Source organism: Heterocephalus glaber, unplaced genomic scaffold (assembly GCF_053883595.1).
Source record: "Heterocephalus glaber isolate CG9 unplaced genomic scaffold, H.glaber_assembly_v1.0 deba00001579, whole genome shotgun sequence".
NCBI lineage: Eukaryota > Metazoa > Chordata > Mammalia > Rodentia > Bathyergidae > Heterocephalus > Heterocephalus glaber.
The window spans coordinates 10,479,014-10,500,799 of NW_028258360.1; the positions used below are offsets into that span (position 1 = coordinate 10,479,014).

At 56.9% G+C, this 21,786-nt stretch overlaps 2 protein-coding genes and 1 long non-coding RNA gene across 3 annotated transcripts in view; 2 read left to right on the forward strand and 1 right to left on the reverse strand.

The window, feature by feature from the left end:
• The window catches only part of LOC101713399 (SRY-box transcription factor 1), a 100,766-nt gene that overhangs the window by 55,735 nt on the left and 23,245 nt on the right, over positions 1–21,786 (forward strand).
• Positions 890–5,841, reverse strand: LOC101712795 (uncharacterized). The gene is made up of 3 exons (XR_205803.3): positions 5,575–5,841; positions 4,857–5,087; positions 890–1,104 (listed from the first exon to the last, which is right to left on the reverse strand). It is a non-coding gene; the product is annotated as an uncharacterized LOC101712795 (long non-coding RNA).
• Positions 14,784–18,655, forward strand: Sox1 (SRY-box transcription factor 1). The gene has a single exon (XM_087193146.1). The coding sequence runs from the start codon at positions 15,599–15,601 to the stop codon at positions 16,718–16,720; it is 1,122 nt and encodes a 373-aa protein (XP_087049272.1). The 5' UTR covers positions 14,784–15,598; the 3' UTR covers positions 16,721–18,655.

Sequence of the window (21,786 nt, forward strand, 5' to 3'; positions counted from 1 at the left end):
AATATAAATAAATATTGATTGTACTGGTCAATTTTGGCCTCAGTTATCCGGTGACTAAGATATTTTATTCTGGCAAAAGACAGTTAATATTCAGATGCATGTAGTACTTTTTCAAACTATTGCAAAAGGAGCTATGGTAATTAGAATTTTAAAGAATTCTGATACAAGAAAAGCCAGCATCATTTCTGTGTAAGAAGCCAAAGTGACACAAACTGTCTCAGTGTGCGTGTGTGCCCGCTGTGAGCAGCTACATGCCCATCATCGTGTGATAGATAACCTAGTCTCTCAGTGTCACCTCACATATATTTTACTCATCTAAATTACTGAAAATAAAATGTATAGTATGATGTAATGCAACCATATATTGTGTACAGTTTGTATATAAAAAAGAATGATTAAAAGTCGATGAGAGACTGTTTATAAATCTTGATTGCTTCATAATTTTAACTTTGAGCAACATTTTTATCATAATTATAGGCTTTCTTAAAGCATTTATGCAGATTGTTGTTACTCAAATGGGGGTTTATTCCATTTTGGTATAAACTACACTTTTTTTCTTTATGGAATCACTCTTTGAGTTCCTAATACCAGTGCTCAGCCAGAGCTGCGGAATTCACAGAGCAGGAAGCCCCTGTCAGCAGGGCGCCTGCCCTCTCCACCTCCTTGTGCCCTGGACGTGGGGGTAAATCCACCCTGAGGTGGTCCCACTGCATCCGACCTGTGTGGAACCCCAGGCTCCTCCCTGCACACTCGTGTGCCTGTGAGGCTGGTGCATTTCCGCTCCCATTGCACAGATCAAGCAACTGAGCCCTGGAGGTTTAAACCATGGCAAAAGATTCTAGTATTCAACCTAGAGTCGTATCATTCGACCCAGAAAAAGGATCCGGACTCCTCTGAGTACTGCTACTTTATTTCTGAGCCTGGAAAAGCAAGGTCCACCTGTCCACTGTCATAGTCAGACATTTGCCTACACTGAGCTCAGTGAGCAACAAGTCACTGAAATTCAGACTAAATTGTTAGAGGCTTTAGCATCTTGTAAATTCACAGCCAGAAAAATAAATGATGTTTTCTCCAAGGAATCTTCACTTTTACCACATCACAGACCTAAGAGAAAAGAAGAGAAAGAAAATGCATTACCCAAAACAAAGAAAAACCCACTTAAGAAGTAGATACCAGATGAAGAGGAAACACATTGGAGGACAAAGAGGAACTGTCCATAAAATGGCCAGCGGTCTCACCAAATCCATCTACAAACCCCTCCACATTCTGAGGGGAAAGACTGAACCTGCTTCCCACTCCCAGCTACATCTTCAAGGTCCAAAGGGATCCCTGGCCCTAGTGGGAAGTCATTAGATATCTGTGGATGGATGGGTGGATGGATGGATGAACAGATGAAGATCTGACACAAAATCCCTACCAACAATAAGGAGTGAAACAGTCAACTCCTATGTTTAGGAAGTAAGGAGTATGAATTCCAGTCATGCATGAGTTCAAGTCGAGGAATAAGCCTTTATCGGTATGGGCAATAAGAAGTCTAAGATTCAATCAGTGTTTCCACATCAGAGCTAATGTGAAGACCAACTGCGTGGAGCAGTTGCTACGACAGCCCGCTGATGCTGAGAAGTCTGAGATGCACACAGAAGCCTCCCTGGAGGACAGGAAGTCCACATCCAGAGGGCCGACCACAGGGGCTCCCCGCTTGGCCCTGCTCTCTCCACTGTGCCCCTTCTGGGGATCAGGCCGAGGGCCTGCTGTGCAGACCAAGGAGGAGGGGGTGCGCTCAGGGTGAGGTTCGAGTGCTCTTCCTTCATGACCCCAACAGTGCTGCCTTCCCTTCACGGATTAGCAGACTAAAGACCAGACTGGAGGGATGAGGTGACAGCCCACGGCCACAGAGTGCGGGCCAGCGGCCCTACAGGGGCATCCAAGCTGCCATCTCTCCATTCAGCACCTCCAGGCACCCGGCACTGTGCCAAGGCTGCCGGCTGAAGGCCAAGGGCCTGGTACAGACTCTTGACATCAGCCAGGGGCCAGGCACAAGCATCGGGAGCTTTCCAACATTACTTTAACTTTTCAAATGAAATTTGTTTTAATTACAAACGGACTGAGAAGGCCCTTTTAGGTTTTATATTATAAAATACTATCATAATAGAATATATATACGCAGATTCCTGCTTTGGGAGACAAATATTCAAGGTCTTCTCCACTGATGGTATTTACCCCTTTCCAGTAATTAAAGCCATATTTCTGCATTCAAGAACCAGAATCCAGGAACTCTTGGCCCTGTTTGGCTCTGACTTGGAGATGATTCTGATACATGGATTTCATTCCTGTTTGGCAGTGTTTCACCTCAGTCCTTACTGCATCAGGCTTCCATGTAGCCCAATGACTGGGGAGAACAGAGCAGAGAAGAAAGAGGAAAGTTGAGTCCATGCAAACATGAAGACAGAAACCCAGCAAACAGTGACATTCAGTATTTTACAATGTGTCAATGAGCTCCCCTTATACTTGGGTGGCTTCATAGGGAAGCATGACCTCGGGCAAACTCATTACCTCTAACAGTGAGTGGGTAGCTGGACCTTAAATTTGGGGAATTTTCTGAGGGTGGGTGGGTCCCAAAGACAGGAAGCTCTGCTCTGCAGGGTAAGCAGCACTTCCTGGGCCAGAAGGTCAGTCAGTGCTGGCTGTTTCTGAGGCCCTGCTGAGAAGGGTGATTTTCCAGAGCCACTTCCTCGTGACCCCTGCACTGGCAGCCTCTGTTCCAATGGTGCCCTCCTTCTCCTGCAGAACCTGCAGCCTTCGAGCTCCCCTGTGTGCGAGCTACAACCTCAGGGCCTTGTTCAGCCTTGCTCAGCTTCTCAACCTAGCCTGCAGGGGTCCTTTCTCCACATCCTCCCTGCACCTCTGCCACCTCACGTGGCCCTCCCTCCAAGACGTGAGTCCTTTGTGACCAAACGCGTCAACCTGGGCAGGGCCTCTGGCTCTGTGTCCTCCGTGCTGTTGGCACAGAGCACGGGTGCCCCTGGAGACCACAGCTGTCCCTGTCCAACCTCTGCCTCCCTGGGAAGCATCTGTACCTCAGAAGAAGCCCTGGGATTGGGTCCCTTCACATGAGAAAAGAGCAGACTTCGGCCAGAAGGTGAGAAGATATTCAGAACCAGAATGAATTAACCCACCCTGAGCACCTGTGTGAATAAACTGCTTCAAAAAACCAACACATCGGCTTTCCCATTAAAACACGATTAAGATGGATGCACAAAGAAGCTGTGGTTACCTTAACCAACCCAGCCCTCCCTCCACCCTAGCAGCCTCTGTCCCACTGAATGACGCTTTGATTGTATCCCATCAATGACAGACTCCATGAGGGTCTCCTAGCTGTGTCTGCGACCACAGAGCACATGGTTGGGTCTCAGGCTGGTCATATAGTACCCTGAATTACAATCACACTGTTTTAACCTCTGTTTACTATAAAGTGGGTACTAACTGAAATACCCATTGGAAGGAAAGTGTGGTGCAGTGAAGTAGCTTTACTCAACGGAAAGCACTGAGAATTTTTAAAAATCTCCCTATGGACGCATTTGCCCTTCTTCACATTTTACAGTCTCCTCAAAAATTCTTTATTTTGACCTTCCGGCTTCATGTTTCAGTTGTAAAAGTGAAGAGCTGGCAGCATGGTAATACAAAGGAAAGGGAGTGTGGGAAAGTACCGGCCCAGTGCGGGCTGAGGGCCGCTAATCCGCGTGGCACGGGCACAGTGCTGGCTGAGAGCTGCACATGCTGGCATTCCGTGGACACACTGGGCATCTCCCAGATGGAAATCTGGGAAGAATTCGGGGGTGACAGTCTCTGAGGGAGTAACACGAATGTTCTCGGGCTTCCTGCGGAGGAGAGCAGCCTGTGTGGATGCCTCGCCCAGCAGCCAGGCTGCCTCCCCACCCCAGCAGGGAATACAAAGGCCCAGGATTCCCGCGACTCTGGGCTCTGGGCCCCGCTGGCATCGCCGACATCCGGTGACCTTGGCCATGCCCACCAGCTTGGCTGGGATCTCAGGTGTTCTAATTTGTTGCCAAGCTCAGAGGCCAGGAGAGGGGTGGAGACGGGAGGAAACAGGGCTGCACCAGCTACCTGCACCCCAGACCTGGAAGGCAAGGGGGAGCAAGCCGGGGTGCAGAGTCAGTGTCTGGAGCCATTAAAGGTGTGGCCCCAGTGCCTTCTGGGCTCCTTCACAGCACCCGACAGGCCTGGTTGGGAGAGGCACATCCTCATTTCACAGAATCCCAAGCTCGCCAGGCCATGACTTTTAGGGGTGCTCATCCTCTAGTGATGGGGACTCGGTACACTCAGGCTCCCGAGCACAAGACCTAGAGGTGGGTTGCAGCTCCACTTTCGAGCCCCATTGATACGGGTTGACATCTGTTTGCCAGAGTGTTTCACACTTAGCCTAACACCCACTATTAAGTGACAAAACCATGGCAGCCTGTCAAAGCCAGCTGACTGGCAGCTGCTCCGCTTACAAAAACCATTCAAATATTTGCAGGTTTGGAAGCTTTGTGTAGTGCTGTAGCCAATCTCTCAGTGATTTAGCATGTAAAATATAAGTCAAAGTTTTAAATCTGGCTTCCAAAATGTTTCCATTTTCCATACAAAAGGGGAGCGCTTTCAGGGTGCCTGCTGGAACAGGTCCAAGCCCAGGGTGGCCCTGTTCCCACCTGCAGATTCCTGAACCCGGGTTTTGAAAAATGTTGAGGACCAGGCTCTCTTTCTGTCGTCAGCTGAACCAAATCGCCTTAAACTCCGAGAGAACTGCTTCTCAAAAGTAGATGAAAATAAAATCAACCCCGAAGAAGGACAGGTACCTGCTTTATTGTCCCCTGGCAGCAGTTCCCAGGTGCCTGGGGAACAGCGAGTCTTCTCATCCCATCTGACTCTTTGGGGACTCCAGAGCTAACCCGGCGGCAAGGAAACAGCTGCAAATGACAGAGTGTTTCTGCAGACTGAGCTCCACTGAGCAAAAGTCCTGTGGGCTTTTTGTCCTGGAGATTGCAGCCTGACAGAGAAGGACATCCTGGAAACAGCAGCTGCGAGCACTGGAAAAAAATTTAAATTATCATGCCCTGGTCCCAGAGAGAGCTGCCACCAAGGCCCCAGCCCACAGGGACCGGCGGGCAGGGCGGGCAGGGCGGGCAGCGCCGATATCCTCGAGGGCTGTGTCTGTGCTCTTCGTGTCGTTTTAAATGCTAGTAAATATCTTTCCTGTGGGTGGGAAGGGGTCAGCCTGTAATTTCTCTGGGCAAAACGTGGAGTCATCCTTTTCCAAAAAACAGATAGAGTAGTTTGCTTTTCAAACATTCCCGGGAGTCTCAGAGGGTGGTGGTCTGGGGCCAGGGTGCTGAGGACTTCTGCACACACCTGGGGCAGGAGAGACAAACGGACCGACCAACAGAGGGCCACGCCCGCGCCCTCCCGAGCGCGCTTCCCCCGCCCCTGAGGAGCGCGCGCCGCGGGCGGGGAAGGTCCGCCCGGGTTCGGGGTGCGCCCCGCGGGCTCCCCTGCCGCGCCCGCGGGACGTTTTACCTGCAAGCTCCGTCCGCCCGCCGCTCTCGTCCAGACGCCGCCTCTGGTCTGGTCTGGTCTGGTCTGGTCCGGTGGGGGGGGGGGCCTGTCGCGGCGCGAAGAGAAGCAGCCGGCGCCGCCGGGAGGCCCGGCGCGGCCCACGGCCGAGGGGTCCCCTCGCGAGACAAAGCTGGAGTCGGCCCCGCGCCGAGAGCGCGCCGCGGGCGGAGTGCTGTGTCGCCGCCTTGGGGCCGAACCTCGGCCGGGTCGGGCCGGGGCTCCCGGTGGCGCGGGGCGCGGGGCGGAGGGCGCGCACGCGAGAGGGCGCCTGCGGCTCCACCTCCCTCCGCGCGTCCCAGCTGCTCACGAACCAACGGCTCCTTTCTATTCACTGGCGAGGGGAACACAAAGTGGCTCTGTACTAGAACACTTGTTTGGCATTGTTCCGCGCCGCACAAAAGGCGTTTCACTGTGCACGGCCCCTTCTCCGGGGAGAAACAATAACTTGGAATTGTCTCGAAAGTCTCTTCCACCGATAATAAATTTCATTTTCTGGTCTCGCCCGCAGCGTGTGCGTCCGGGAGTGCGCCGGCGAGGGAGCGCGTGTGAGCGCGCGTGTGAGCGCGCGTGTGAGCGAGTGTGCGTGTGAGTGTGCGTGCTCGTGGCGCGGGCGCCGCTGGGAGCCGGGCCGGGGTCCGCGGGCGGCGCGGCGTGGTGGCTCGGAGCCGCAGCCCCTGCCCGCCGGGCGACCGGGCCCGCGAGCGGAGCGCCGGACCGCGCAGCCCGAGGAGTGAACCGTAAGTGGGGCCGGGCCGCGGCGGGGCGGCCGGGGCGGCGCGCGTGGGCCCGGCGAGCGTCCGAGGGGAGCGGGCGCCCGGGTGCGGAACAGGTGGGCCTGGCGGTGCCGGGCGGCGGACTGGGCACACGCGTCCTTTCCGGATTGGCCGCTGCCCGCCGACCTCGGCCGTCTGGCGCTCGCCGGCTCTGGGGCAGGGGGAGGCCGGGCTGGTGGAAGTGGGGAGAGATGCGGCTCTGCCCCCGGCAGCCCCCGCCCTGACCGAGCCGTGCTGCGCCAGGAATTCAATCCGAGGACTGAAACTACGTTTTAAAAATTGACATGTGAAGCGTGTGCCACTTCGAGAGCGGTGTTTTGGGCAAAGAATCAATTTAACTTTGACCGGCACACTTGACTGTATTAATTCAGCTATTGGGTCGGGGGGGGGGGATAATCTATGAGCCGAGAGCCCTTGATGCGCTTCAAGCGTCTTCGGGCCGGTCTTCGGGCCGGGTATTCGGCCAGGAACCGCCGGGCGTGGCCGCCGGCGAGAGCGGGGCGACCGGAGCGGTGCCGGCGCCCCCAAGCCCCATGTGCCCCCAGCTGGTGGGAGTGACCCTCGGGAGGCACCGACCCTCGCCTGTCCTCCCTCCTCCAGCGAAATCGCACCGACCGCCTCCTGTGGCACCGCAATGCGCCGCCCTCCGCCCTCCGAGGGCCGAGATGTGCAGGAGGGCCGGAGCCCCCCACCCGTGCCCCTCTCCCCGGGTTGAAGCAGCCAGTGCTGAAGAAAGGTCAGGAAGTTTCCCGAGGTGAAATGGATTTTCAGCGAGGCCCAGGCCAATGGGCAAGGCGGGGCAGACCTGGCATTGACCTGGGCAGGGACCTGCCCTGCCCGCCACCTCTCCTTGGCAGGAAACAGATGTTTGGACTGGACAGCTGCCTGAAGTCAATTAACCCATTTAAAAAGTCCGCTTTGTGGCATCGATTTCCTGCAGTGGAAGGGCCCACGGGCAGGACTCTCCCTGCTGAAAGGCCGGGGGGGGGGGGCACCCGGGTTGGCACGGAGGACACAGAAGCCTCGGACCACCACAAGGCTACACATCAGTGAGGCCGAAACCGAGGACTGCAGAGAGGAGTCCTGTCCTGTACCCCAGGCAGGCCCTGGGTCTCCTCTGCCTGGCCAGTGCATGTGGCCGGCAGCCGGGGAAGCACCAGGAGAGGGCCAGAGGCCTGGGCCAGCCCCGCTGTCAGTGTGGAAGTGGTCTAGGCTGGGATATACCAGGAGAGAATTCTGTCCCAGTGCGCCTCCCCTCCCACTGCCTGGTTTCTTCCCAGGTAGCTTCTCCCCTGGAGGAACAATGCAGGCTGGATAGACCTGGGGGGGGTGGGCACCACCACTCCTGCTGAGGATCAACAGTCCGTGCACCTGGAGGCCAGGACATCTGACCAAGCTGAGGTGGGCCCAGGGCAGGGTGGAAACCCCAGTGTTGGGCCTACCTGTGTGATGGCGTGGGCAGGCTGCGGCTAGCCCAACCCGACCCAGAGCAGGAGGCCCTGCTTCTGTGCACACTTCAGGCAGAAAATGTATAACGGAAATTTGCAGACTCCCTAGTCCAAAGACCCCCTCCACTGCCCTTGCTGGCCTCCTTTGTCTGTCTGGGGCCCTGCCACGCCCCAGGGACACTGGCAGCTGGGGGAGGGACTGGTCCTTGAAGGGAAAGGTGGTACTGTACCGGCAGAGGGGCCTTCCCGTGGGTAAAAACAGGTACAGGTCCCTCTTCAGGCAGTTTTGTGGGAAACCCATCTCCTTCCTCACCGCCTGAGTTCAAAGGCCAAATAGATGTCACTGTTTTTCCCTGGGCCAAACCTTCCCAGAAGCTTGAGCATCCCCAAGGGCCTTCTCTGCCCCCGCCCCTTGGGCTCCTGTCCCTGCGGTGGGTGAGTGGCCTTCACCTGGGCCAAGGGGGCCCGGCTCTCCCACCCTGCTGCCTGCAGAGCTCCGGGTGGGGGGCCTTTCCCGGCGGCGGCTGCTCTCTGAAGTAAGCAGCCCACATGACTGGAAAGGCTTGAAATTGTGTCAGAGTGATGTTTTAATCTCACTGAACAGTGTATTAAAGGACAAGATGGGGTTTACGTGCGCTGCTCCGATGAAAGGCGAGATTGGAGGGGATGGGCTCTCACTCTGTGAACTGCGTGTCATGTTTATATTGAAGCCTGTGTAGCTAATCTAATTTGCAGTAACAGGGATGGCCTGTAAGAAAAAGCACCTCTGATTTCACTTCATCTCTTTTCATACAGAAATTCCTTATGACTTGTCTCCTTGTGAGTGATACCTTTTCTATTTGGGGTAATGAGAGAAGAGGAGAGAGGCTGTGTGGGCTCTCACCTGTTCTTCTTGCGCAAGGCCTTGGTCCCGGCTGGATGGGGCTCCCATGGGTGCCGGGGGGCCAGAAATACTGCTTCTGCTCTCACCAGAGGAAGCCTCCACCCCCAGAGCCAAGCCCCACCTGCGCCTCTGCCCTCCAGGACCCAGGCTTGTCTGCCTCCCAAGGATTCTGGTTTTAACAGTTTGCTCCATCAGATACCCTCTATTGTGGACTGTTTAGGATCTGTAAATTTTAATTCCAGTAGTTGTTCAGGGAAGCTGGGTGCCGCGCTCACTCCTGGTGCAGTCTTGGGGAGAAGCACAACAACGCCCCTCCCTTTGCTTGGGAGGGCTTTGTGTCCCTTCCTAGACCACGTGAGCTTACCTTCTTGATAGGAAAGAAACCACACACATTAGGAAATCACAACTTTTGCTCAGTGTGGAAAGGTATATTCAAACAGTTAATTGTGGGGGTTTGTGTAAATGAAGCTAGCAGTGACCCACTTAATTTTGCAGTAATTACTAACAAAATAACATAGGCATGAATCGCAATCCAATATACTTAACTTGAAGGATAATACTGAACTGATGTAGTTAAAGAATAAGGGAAATTGTTAAGAGTGGCAGAAATATAAAAAGTACATAAAATTACAGGCTGCAATCTTCAGGGTTAAATCTACCGAAGGTTCAGCTTAGGTGGCTGTCTGTTCTAAAGAGCCTGGCCAAATTTTAGAGGCATCAGCATTTTCTCCTCAAAATCCAAGGCTCACGAGCCTGCTCCTCTGGTAGGGTTGGGTTTGGATTCACCGAGTTTGGCACAACTTTTGTGGGTGCTAAATCCGGAGGGGAAGAGCAGGAGGGTGCTTCCCGCCCTGCAGCTGCCCTGGGCACGAGAGGGAGAGGCTGAGGGCTGTGCTGGCAGGCGATGCCCCTGTGGCCCGAACTGCCCCAGGCCAGGCCTTGACAGAAGGCGGCTGGGGAGTGAGAGGCGGATCACCCGCCACTGTGCCGATCGCATCCCGAGTCCAAAGACATCTGAACGCCTCCATCCCACCTCTTTCGCAGGGCCTTTACATCTAATTTCGAATCTTGTCTGCAGCCCTGGCCAAGGGGGACTCAGCGAAGGCTGGGGGCAGCCCCCACTCAGCCTCCACCGGGCACAGGGTGTAGGCAGGCTTCGACGCTCACGCACGCCTGGTGCCCGGAGGGGCGCTACCGGCGGGCACCACATGGCCCGCCCAGCATCAAGGGGGAGGCTGGGAGCTGAGCTGGCCCGGGGTCCTCAGAGGCCGCGGTTGGCAGGGTGAGCCTCCTGTGGCCCGGCGCTCCGCCCAGAGTGGTGAGGGCTGGGCTAGGGACAGTGCAGAGACCCGGGCCGAGCTGTCCCGGGCAAAAGGATCTGAAGAGATTCTTCGCCGAAAGTTTCCCCCGGCAGAAGGCCCAGCAGGCGGAGGCAAGGGGAGCCCGCGCTAGGCGGTGAGACCCAGGGCCCTGGCACCCGCGGCCGCCGGGCCGCCCAGCCTCCCCGCAGCGCCCGCAGCCCTCGGGTTCCAGCCGTTCCTCCCTTGTCTTCTCTTTCATTCATAAACCTGGTGGCTAGAGACGCAGCTTGAATATTGACGTCTCTCCCCCGACTGCTCCGCCGTTAACCCAATTACAGAATTCATCAAGAACTGTGTTGAATTATCTCTTTCCATACAGTATCAGCATTAGCCTAATTAAAAGCTATAATGTCTGATATAATGATTAAATCGTTAGCTCTGCTGTAGGGAAGCAATATTTTGTTTTCCCTTCAATTAGAAGCTGATTGAGGTTTTCAGAGCAGGTCAGCTGTGAAATTTGAATTATATGTGTGAGTACTGCTCACAGGGTGAGCCCCTACTCGAAGCTCCCAGAGATTCTCGGAGCGAGCGAGCGAGCAAGCGCTGGCAGCCAGGGCCGGGAGGCGCACGCACGCGCTGCCCTGCGCTCCCAGTCCGGTCGCCACGCTCCGAGGGCTGGAAAGGAGCTCGCTGCCGGAGGGAAGGCCTCTGTCCCCTTTCCAGAAGGCGCTGCCCGAGAGGCTCTCCAAAGCCTGACGCGGTGCTGGTCCGTGGGGCGCTTGTGCCTTCACGAAGAGCGGCTGGAGAGATGGGTTCCAAGTTCCGCACCTGTGAGCGGCTCTCTCCCTTCTCCTCCCACACGCTCCCCTTTACCATGACTGGTTTTCTCTCTTTGCCTTTAAATCAAAACAAACCCACAAGAAAAAAAGAATGAACTGAGCTGCTCTGGCCCCTTTGCTTTTTGGGGGGTAGAGCGGAGCAAAGTTAGCCGGGCTTGGGGCACGGAGGATGGGGCGAAAGCGCCCGGGACGCGGGAGCCGACGCCCCCTCCGAGGACCCTCGCCGGGTCGGGCGCCGAGGCGGCACAAGGACCGCGCCCGGCCGCGGAGGCTCCGCGAGGGCAGCAGGGCGGTGGCGGCCAGCAGACGGCGATCGCGGCCCGCGCCACAGCCGGGCCAAGGCGGACGGGCGCGCGGGCCGGCGGGCAGCGCCCTCGGGCTCCGGGCACCGCACCGGAAAGGAGTCCCGGCGCGCGCCGCCCCGCCCGGGCCTCGCGGCTCCCCCGCCCCCGCGGCTCCCCGCGACGCGCGCGCCTCCCTCGCCGCCTCCGGCTGCGCCTCCTGTTGGCCGAGATGACCTCAAAGGCCGCTTCTAACTTGAACTGTGCTTTTCTTTCTCTCTCCCGCGCTTTCTTTGCCGCCGCCGCCTCCTGGAAGATTGCTGCTTTTTCTTTAAAAGTCCTGCCTGGTAACTGGCGGCCCCGGGAGGTGCCTCTCTGGAACTGCGTATCAGCCCTTTGAGGGGAAGCCAGAGCCCCAAGGCTGCGTCTCCACGTGGCCTAGCTCTCCAACCATGCCGAGCCTAAGCGCCCTGAGCGCGACCCCCTGGAGATGTCACGGGACGGGCTGTCCGCGCCGCCACGCACAGGAGGAGCCTTTTTATTGCCCCCAGGAGCTGCACCCTGTCCATCAGGCTCTTTGCTTGGAGCAAGGGATAGACGAGGAGTACAGAAAATCCCCCTCTAGATACCTGAACGGTCGCTTTCATGCAAGGGTTACCAAGGGGCAGGGATTCAGTCCACAGGAACCCACTCTGCTGCCCAGATGTTTCATCAGTTTTTTCCACGGGTGAAAGAAAGCAAAAGCTAAGCGTTACTCATCACAGAGAAGCAGTTTGAGCTAGTAGTGTTAAACACCAGAACTCAATTTATTTGAAAGTCAAGGGCTCTTGTGGGACTGCTCGAATACATCACTTACGGTGCACGCATTCGTAGGCGAGCGTACCCACGTACATGTGCGCCTGTGTTTACATAATTCCCGCCAGCGGTGGCTCGGGTCTGAATTTCCTTTGAGGATTATGACCACAGCTCAGATTTTTTTAAAAAGCACATTTATCTACGTTTCCAAGTTAGCCTTCTCTTCGGCATCTGGTGAACAAGCACCATGAACTTTCTGAGTGGCCAAGGGAGCAAATTTGGTCAATCCACAGGGAAGCCAATCGTTTGCCTTGGGTCCTGGGCTTCCTCTGACATTCTTTGGAAATAGTATAGTCAGTTTTCAAAGAGTCGGGAATCAGGCTTTGAGGAGGTACTGAACTGGAAGGAGGCCCCTGCCAACCTGGTGGGGCAAGAGACAGACAGACAGACGGCACTTATCAAACTGGCTTTGGACTGTTTTCTCTTTTTGAAGAGTCACTTGCAGGGCGCTGGAGAGGAGCAAAAAACCGAGGCTCCCAGAAGCCATCCCTGGCAGGAGTTGACATGCTGCCCTCCATCCTGGTGCCGGGGTGGAAGGCACTGGGAGGTCTGGCACAGCAGCACCTCAACACTGCCTCCTTGGCACCCGCCGCTGCTGCCAGTCATCTATCACTTGGCAACAAGTTCCACCTGCAGGAGCTCTGGTTTGCGACTCAGGCAGGTGGGCACGCGTAGGGTGTGCACCCACTAAGGCCCGGGAACATCTCATCACTGGGAAGGGCCCACGGAGAGCCCCCGAGCGATAAGCAGCTAGCATGATCACATCCAGTGCAAAGCCGATTACCTCCTATTTAGACGCTCTGGAAGCAAGGGTAACGTCGTATTTGGAAACAATTTTCAGGGCTATGGTGGAAAGAAATGAGACCATTTCAAAGTCAGCTATCCAAGTTCCCCAAAGCATAAAGCATTCCTGCAAAGCACACTGGAGTGCAGGGTGTTTATAAAATAAATTGCTCTATTGATATGGAAAATAATGTGCCAAGCCTGATTCATACAAAGCATTTTCAGGGGGTCTTCGGCTATTTAGTTTAAAATCTAAATTGAAAAGCAGAGGAAAGAAATCTTTCAATTGCTAAGTGGATAATATAGTTTATAATTTGTAAACCATTTCCTTTATTTCAGTCTTGCTGACTTCCCTAACACACTGGATCTCACTGCACACTCATCGCCTCCTAAATTATCCAAGAAAAAATGGGTCTATAGCACTCTTAAACAATATTCCTGTTTCTTTTTTGTTCATTCACAATGTAACTGATATTTGTAGGTAGTGCATGAAACAAATAAAAAGATTTAACAAACCCGATTGCCAAAATAAGAAGGTAGTTGAAAATGGAGTTTACAGCCTAGATATTTAACGAAAAATAAATATGAAGTGATGTTTCCTTTCTAATATAATTATATATTATTGGATGAGTTTACTATTAAACGCTGAATGACTTGAGATGAAAGCAGTTTAATCTGCAGAGAAATCAATTTGCTGTGCACTGCATATTGTAGCAACCCTGCAATAAAAAAACCCTACAGTAATAATCATAGTAATTGAAGGGAAGAAAGCATTATTCCTGTACCTTGGACAAGCAACAGGGTCAGGAAATTCACAACCTTGGATTTTTTTTAATAGAAAAAGAGAGGAGTGTCACATGTTCACTGCCCAACATACTCCAACACCCTTGCTGCTGGCATTATCCTTAGCCTCTCCCTCAAGGGAGTGTTTCTGACAGAGGGTCGGTCCAGAGACATCCGGGGAAGGCCCCACTTTATCCACCATCCATCCACTCCCTCACCGAAGGTCCAAGGCAGAAATTCTCCAGCAGTTCCCCGAGGACAATGGGTTTTCTGAACTCAGCCCTTGGGCCACTTGAGCATTCTGAAGGAAAACAGCCTGAGCCCAACGGCATAAGGGGCTGGGTTTGGAAATTTCTTGTACATCCCACTGTCACAGAAGCTTAGAAATGTAAGAATTAACACCGAAGGTGGACGCCTTCATCACTGCAGGACACGCCTCCCTTTTGCCTAATGTAGGGAAACCGCATCTGTTGCCTGCTTTCCATGACGTTTTGGGTGGGCCTGGCACAAGTCAAGAAATTGTCCCGGTTCTTAGGCAGTTTGTGGAAGATTCGCTCTAGAAAGGCTTGGACTAGATTATTCTCTTTCGGTTCCAACAAACTTTTTCAACCCCTGGAGTAGCTAAATTCCAGATAAATCTTGCTTGTGACCTTCCCAGATATTCAAGACCAGGAAACTAAATTTGGAAACATCCCTGACTATAACCCCAGGCTCCTTAAGACCCCACCTCCGCCCCAGGGAAGAGTTCAGGCCCACCCTGAAGGGAGCCACGCACCACCCGTCCCCCTCCCCGGTGTCGAGGCCGGGACTGTCGAGGCCTGCTCTCAAGAGCAGCTCTGGAGCTCGGAAAGCGCCGCGGGGAGGCCGCAAGTCGCGCGGGATGGGGACTGGCTGCTGGAACGCGCAGAACCGGGGGGGGGGGGGTTTCTGGACGCCTCCCGCTGCGCTCCTCTGCACCCGCGCGGAGCTGAGATGCCGGCCTGGGCCCCGGCTTCTCCTTCCCCGCTGGCGTGGAGTTAGCCGGCGGGCAGCGAGCTCCCGTGCGCGCACTGAAACCTGGCCCGGGATACTCCTCCCGCGCTCCTCCCCGATCCCTCCTTCGGCTCGCTTTTAACCCCAATCGTTAATCACTCGGGCCCGCGGGAGGGGGGGCGGGGAGTGGGGGCGGGCGAGCTCCGGGTTCGCCGCCGCGCGCGCGCCCAGGAAGCCGGGTGGCTGTGACCCCCTCCCGGGCCTCTCCCCCCCTTCCTGCCCTCGCTCCCCCACCTCCTTCCTCTCCTCCTCCTCCTCTCCTCCTCCTCCTCCTCGCTCCGCCAGCCACCCGCGCCCGGGGCCTCTACTCCCTCCCCACGTCACTCGCCAGCGCGCCATGCAAATCACCGCCACCGCCGGCTCCCATTGGCCGCGGCGCGCTCATTTAATGGCAGCCCGGGCCCGGCGTATGGCTGCTGGGCCCCGCGTGCGCCTCCGCTCCGAGCGCACGGCCCCGGGCAGGCAGCGGGCAGCCCGTCCCGGGCACGGCGGCCCGGCGCTCTCTGCGCGCCCACACGGCCCGCGCTGTCCCCGACCCCCGCCCGGCTGGCCCGCGGTCGCCCCCTCCGGGCCCCGCCGCTCCCCCCGGCACCGGCACAGGCCCAGAGCTAGCGGCGCGAGGCTCCGCGAGAAGTTGCGGCCCCGAGTTGGAGGCCGCTGAGGGCGGCGCGCGGGAGACCGAGGCGGCGGCGAGGAGGAGGCGCAGCGCTCCCGGCCGGTAAAGTGGAGCCTCAACTTGGCCACGACAGCACCTGTTTGCACAGCTCCGCCGAGGGTGACCGGGCGGCGGCGGCGAGGGCGACCCCGGCGGGCGGCCTCTTTGGCAAGTGGTTTGCGTACGAGGAGAAACTTTCCACCCTCGAGCCCGGGCGGCGCCTAGCGCGAGTCTCTGGCCTCCTCCCGTCGTCGCTGCCACCCCACCCCCATTCTTTGCCCCGCACCCCCCGGCCGGCCGTCTATGCGCCAGGCCCTCCGCGCACGGTGCCGGTGAAGCGCGAGCCGCCCCGATGTACAGCATGATGATGGAGACTGACCTGCACTCGCCCGGCGGCGCCCCGGCGCCCACGAACCTGTCGGGCCCGGCCGGGGCGGGCGGCGGCGGCGGCGGGGGCGCCAAGGCCAGCCAGGACCGCGTCAAGCGGCCCATGAACGCCTTCATGGTGTGGTCGCGCGGGCAGCGGCGCAAGATGGCCCAGGAGAACCCCAAGATGCACAACTCGGAGATCAGCAAGCGCCTGGGCGCCGAGTGGAAGGTCATGTCGGAGGCCGAGAAGCGGCCGTTCATCGACGAGGCGAAGCGGCTGCGCGCGCTGCACATGAAGGAGCACCCGGACTACAAGTACCGCCCGCGCCGCAAGACCAAGACGCTGCTCAAGAAGGACAAGTACTCGCTGGCCGGCGGGCTGCTGGCGGGCGGCGCGGGCGGTGGCGCGGCCGTGGCCATGGGCGTGGGCGTGGGCGTGGGCGCGGCGGCCGTGGGCCAGCGCCTGGAGAGCCCGGGCGGCGCGGCGGGCGGCGGCTACGCGCACGTCAACGGCTGGGCCAACGGCGCTTACCCGGGCTCCGTGGCGGCGGCGGCGGCCGCGGCCATGATGCAGGAGGCGCAGCTGGCCTACGGGCAGCACCCAGGCGCGGGCGGCGCGCACCCGCACGCGCACCCCGCGCACCCGCACCCGCACCACCCGCACGCGCATCCGCACAACCCGCAGCCCATGCACCGCTACGACATGGGCGCGCTGCAGTACAGCCCCATCTCCAACTCACAGGGCTACATGGGCGCGTCGCCCTCGGGCTACGCCGGGCTCCCCTACGCCGCCGCCGCTGCTGCGGGGGGCGCGCACCAGAACTCCGCCGTAGCAGCTGCGGCGGCGGCGGCGGCCGCGTCGTCGGGGGCGCTGGGCGCGCTGGGCTCGCTGGTCAAGTCAGAACCGAGCGGCAGCCCGCCCGCCTCGGCGCACTCGCGCGCGCCGTGCCCCGGGGACCTGCGCGAGATGATCAGCATGTACTTGCCTGCCGGCGAGGGCGGCGACCCGGCTGCCGCGGCGCAGAGCCGGCTGCACTCGCTCCCGCAGCACTACCAGGGCGCGGGCGCGGGCGTCAACGGAACGGTGCCCCTGACGCACATCTAGCGCCGCCGGGCGCGGGGACACCGGCGAGGCTGAGCGCGCGGCCTGCGGGGCCGCTCCGGCCCGGGCGCGGCCTGGCTTTTGTACAGACCTCAGCCTCTGCGCCCGCGAACGCGCAGACAATGGGGACAGCGAGCCCGCGAGCGCCCGCCGTGCCGGGACGAGGCCTGCGACCCAGACTCAACTTTGGTGTTTGCTCCGGACCTTTTGTACAGTATTTATCATCCACGGAGGAGGCAGGAGGCTGTCCTCTGCCTGAGGGGACAAAAGGACAGAACGAGTGAGAGGCGCTGCCAACTTTTGTACCCGGCCGGCGCGCGCTGTTCCTCCCCACACTGCTCCCCGACGCCTGACTGCCCGAGGCCGAGCGACCGACTGCGAGCTGTCCTCACTTGTTACAGACGTAGTAAGGCGGATCCAAACATTTACACGTTTTTGTAGTCGCTATGGCTCTCCTGGGTTGGTTTGTTAATTTATACAAAGAGGACACCCCACCCCCTTCAGACGGCGGAGTTACATTCTGGGTTTTGTTAAACTTTCTGTATCGAGCATTTCCCTCTTTTGGTTTTGTAGTATTTCTTGTAAATGCATTGTGAAATTTTTATTTTAGACCTTTCGGTGCGGGGAGGAGGAGTCAGATTATGTACATAGTTTCCTAAAAGCCTTTCTTCTAAAAACCGAACAGATTCTTCCCTTAAAAAGCAGTGAGCTTTGGGCCAACAAATTTAAGAGAGAAAAAGTCCATTTCCCCCTATAAAATTGAAACGTGCTAGTTTTATATGCATGTTTTATGAGTTCAAAATGCAAGCAGTAATCCGTTGAAGGAGGGATTGTCGGCAGAAACCAAGCGTGAGGGACCCCCAGAGAGAGGAGGGCGGGGTTTTCACAGGCTTTATCTCCTGAAAGGAAGACAGTTACAATGCATAGATTATTTTGTAGAGCTGAAGTGTTCATATGGAAGGAGAAATAATTGCAAAGGTATCTTACGGTCTAGCTCTTTAACTGCAGCCTGCCAGGCGGGCGGTGCGTTTCGTGCCTGCCAGCTCTGAGCTGCACCCGGCAGGGCTTCTTCCGAGGCCGCTGGGCCGGGAGGAGGCCAGGAGGAAGGGATGCAGGGCGAGGCCTCGGTTGGGGACAAAGACCGTGGCGGTAGGCGCGGAGTTCCCCCCGTTTCCCTGCAGGTGGGATTGCAAGAAGGGTATATCTGGATGCACAGTCGCTGAACCAAACGCGAGGCCGCGGAGCCCTCCGTGCAGCCCGCCGGCGTCCTCCCTGGGAAAGGTGGAAGGCCCTGGATGCTGTCCGCACACCTCCCGCCTCCCTCCTCCGAGCAAACGGGTGGGAGTTGCTAGCGGATGTGAACACAAAATGCCGTCGTTATTATTCCTGACAAGATCTTGAGGTTGTTTGATGCTTTAAATTTTTTAATTATATTTTTTCTAGATGTTTATTGGTACATTGCAGGTTTTTTTCCTGGTATTTAAAGTTTTCTGTAAAACTTTGTCTTCAAGTAATCTGACAGCATTAAATATTGCATTTAAAAGTTACACTGTAGCGAATACGTTTTGAAATTGATCATAACCTTAGGATGAAATTCTTATTTTTGAAGAAAAAAGAAAAGAACTCTAAATCAAGACGGGAAATACGCTAATTTCAGCAGCAGTGTCACCCACCCTCAGCATCTCTTCTTGCCCCGGCCTGAGCACGGGCTGTCCTTTCAGAAGTGGCCCTAGGCCAGCAGTTTGTGAGAGCCAGTTCAGCTGCCTTGGAGACTAGCTTTTAGTATCACTGCTAGTCTGACAATTGATGTGTCATTTTGGGGAGTCATTCTGATAATTTTGCTTAAACCACTCATCCGTTAAAGTGATTGCAAAAAATTCAGGAGCCATGTCCTCTGCTTTCTAACAAGATGATAATAAAAGTTCCTCTTTTTTCTTTCTCCTTTCTTTTTCTTTTAGGGTTTTACTCCTTTGTAACAGTTGTTTCTGAAAGTGCGTGTGGGTGTGGGTGGCAGACAGGGCAGTGCAGAGGGTCTGGGAAAGCTTGCCTGTCGCAGGACCCGCTTCCGGGTGCTCAGGGAAGGTCTGTTCCATCAGCCGGGCTTCCCTGCCAGGCCACATGTACCATGCAAGAGAGGCAGAAAGATTCTCCGCTGAATCTGGGCCTCAGGGTACCCCAGCCTTACTTAGGTGGGAGACAAGTGTGGCTGTGCCCGCGTATGTGGGTGCCAGGCCTCTGTGCACGCTGGACTGGGCACCTGGATCTTGGTTCACCGCACATGCAGGAACGCCGCAGATGGTGACACGTTGTGTGGCGTGTGGGAACACCAGACATCTCTGGCCCTTACCGTCCTGGAGGATGGACTTAGAGTTGGGCATTTTCCTATTTGTGCTTCTCCCAGTCGGCGGAATGTTCAAAGTCAGAGGCTCCAAGACTCTCTTTTCTTCTCTTTTGTTTGTTTTGTTCTGTTGATTAGAGCTACAGGGAGAAGGGCCAATATAAATTCTTTAATGACTTAATTTAAAAACAACAGGAGGGGGGATTAGCAGGGTCCATCCCAGGATGGAGATCCTATCTCTCCTGTGGGCCCACTGTGTGCCTCGATGCCCAGGTAACACTCCTGGCTTGCAGGGCTCCGTGAAGCACTGGATGATGATGATGATGATGATGATGGTGATGATGATGATGATGATGATGATGTGATGGCTTCATTCCCTGCAAATCCTGGGCTTCGGTTTCTGTTGCTCCTTGCAGTTTTGTTAGAGGGTGTGGTGTGGCAGGCTCCTGGGGCCTGGGAGGAAGTTGCCCTAACTTCCTTCGGGCACCATACAGGGCCTGCTCCACCAGGCAGGAAGCTGACCTGAGGGTCCTTCCTTCTCTTTACTCTTTCTGCTTTTTGTTCCTTCTGTCCTTTCTTTTCTTTCTCCCTAGTTTTCTTTTTCAACTCACCGGCCCCTTTGTTATTGTTGTTAAGACTTTGACATCCTCCCTCCAAGAACCCACCAGTAGCTGGATGAAACGAATTAATTTTTTGAAGGAGTTACGGGTGCAGGCGCCTCATCTGCAGCTGTGTCTGGGAGTGTGACTGATGGGTCTATTAAAGTCGTGCGTGTGGGAGAAGAATGACACTCAGATTCACGCATTTCATTTCCCCAACAAAGACTGGGCACTGCAGAGCTCTGGCTCCTGAAAATTCCAGCGAATTCCAGAAATCTGCCCTAGGACACGTGCCCCCCGAGGTGCCTGCTGGGCTGGTCTGGCCCAGCACCCTGTGCCCTCGGCCTCTGAGCCTGGGCCTCACCCCCTGCTCACAGCCCGGCCCCTGTCCAAGCCCGTTTTTTGAGTCCCTGGAAACTTCCAGTGAAAAGACTTGGCCTTGCGAAGCTTGTTGCCAGGGTGACTGTTTGGCGGGATGCAGGGGCCCGGGCAGATGGGAGAGCCAGGGGGTGGCCCCAGGCAGGCGCGACCCCCAGCCCTGCCGGCAAGCGAGCTCTGGCCGGACTTCTCCCAGCTCTCCTGCTCCGCCGCCACAGGGCAGGGCAGGGCAGGGCAGGGCCCGAAGCCCTCGGTCCCCAGGCCGGCTCCCTGCCCTCCTTCCTGAGCCCTCCTCCAGCCCTGCCCTTCCTCTCCAGCTGGGCCCTCGGGCCGAGCGAGGGCGGCCAGGGCGGCGCCCTGAGGCCCGTCCGGGATGGGGGACCCGGGTGGGGGTCGGTCTCCCTCGCTCTGCTCCCCGCGCCTTTCCACCTCCATCCCTCTGTCCGCCCTCCAGCTCTCCTCTCCTCTGCGCCCCGCCCGCGCCTTTGTCTGTCCCCGCGCCCCCTGGGAGGCTGGGCCGGAGCGGGGCGGGTCCCCATGGGTGGGCCCTCTGACGATGACCGTGGGAGGAGAGGGCTGCGTTTGTGTGTGTCGGTGGCGCACTGAATAATGTGAGCCAGGCCTCGGGCCACCGCAACAAGTGGGCCGGGCAGGCCAGAGACAGGGCTCCCGCGGCCGCCGAGCCCTGAGCCCGCCCCGGCCAGAAGTCCCCTACCGAGGACAGGCTCCCTTGTCCCCTTCCCAGGTGGGGTCCCCAGGCTGGGCCTGTACACTGCCCTCCCTTCCCTAGAGAAGCCGGACCAAGTGCAGGGCTCTGCCCTGCGGAAACCGCCTTATCTGGACCTGTGGGGGTGCTGCGGTGTGGGGTGCAGAGGCTTGGCTGCTTCTCAGGGAGGTGCAGATGGAGGGGCTCCTCTGGACGTGCGGGGTGCAGGGTGAGAGGGAGGGAAAGAACAGGCGGGACCAGGTCCCCTCGCCTTCCTGGAGCAGCTTGGCGATTCGTGCTGAGATGGCCCCATGAAGTTTTCACAGATAAGGGACATGTAGACGAACCCAGATAAGGGTACACCCCAAAACAGAGAAGGCTCATTTATTTTGATAATGAAAACTGAAAGCACAGGATATGTCATGTTTTTCTCTAAATCTCCTCTGGCAAATGCGAAAATACTTATACAGAGACACAGAGAAAGCAGTTAGTTTTTGAAACGACACAAAACAAGCAAGTCCGAGGGAGCCGACACATCCAGTCAGCTCCGGCTCTGGGACCTGGTGGTGCTGGGGGGTCTGGGGTCCAGGATGTTCCTGGGACCTGCTCCGCGGACCTCCAGGGGCCTTTGTCCAGGCAGGGAGGCCAGGCTGCGCGCGCGAGTGACTCTAAAGGTGCAGCAGACAGCTCACGAGGTTTAATTGCCTGGAGCCCCTTCCGGGCAGGCTGTGTGGCCCAGTTGAGAAACTGTTTGTGAAGAACAGCAGGTCATCAGATGCAAAGCCTCGAAATAGTCAGCCAGTCAAATCAGTGGAAAAAACCCCAGCTTTTGTTAGATTCTGCAGTTTCAGGAATTAGGCATTCACTGCAGAGCTGCAGTTTTGAGAAATCGCAATGTCAGGCGCGTTCCCAGTGGGAAAATATTGTGAGTGTGGAGGACGTAAGGCAGGCCTGACAGCGGGAACTGACAGGAGTCATCACCCGGGCATTGTCTTCTCTCCAGCACCCCGGAAATGCCAACTGGGGTGAGACTCAGGCAGCGGCAGGG

Coding starts and splice junctions, on each gene's coding strand:
- Sox1 (XM_087193146.1), top strand. CDS start 15,599: ATGTACAGCATGATGATGGAGACTGACCTGCACTCGCCCGGCGGCGCC.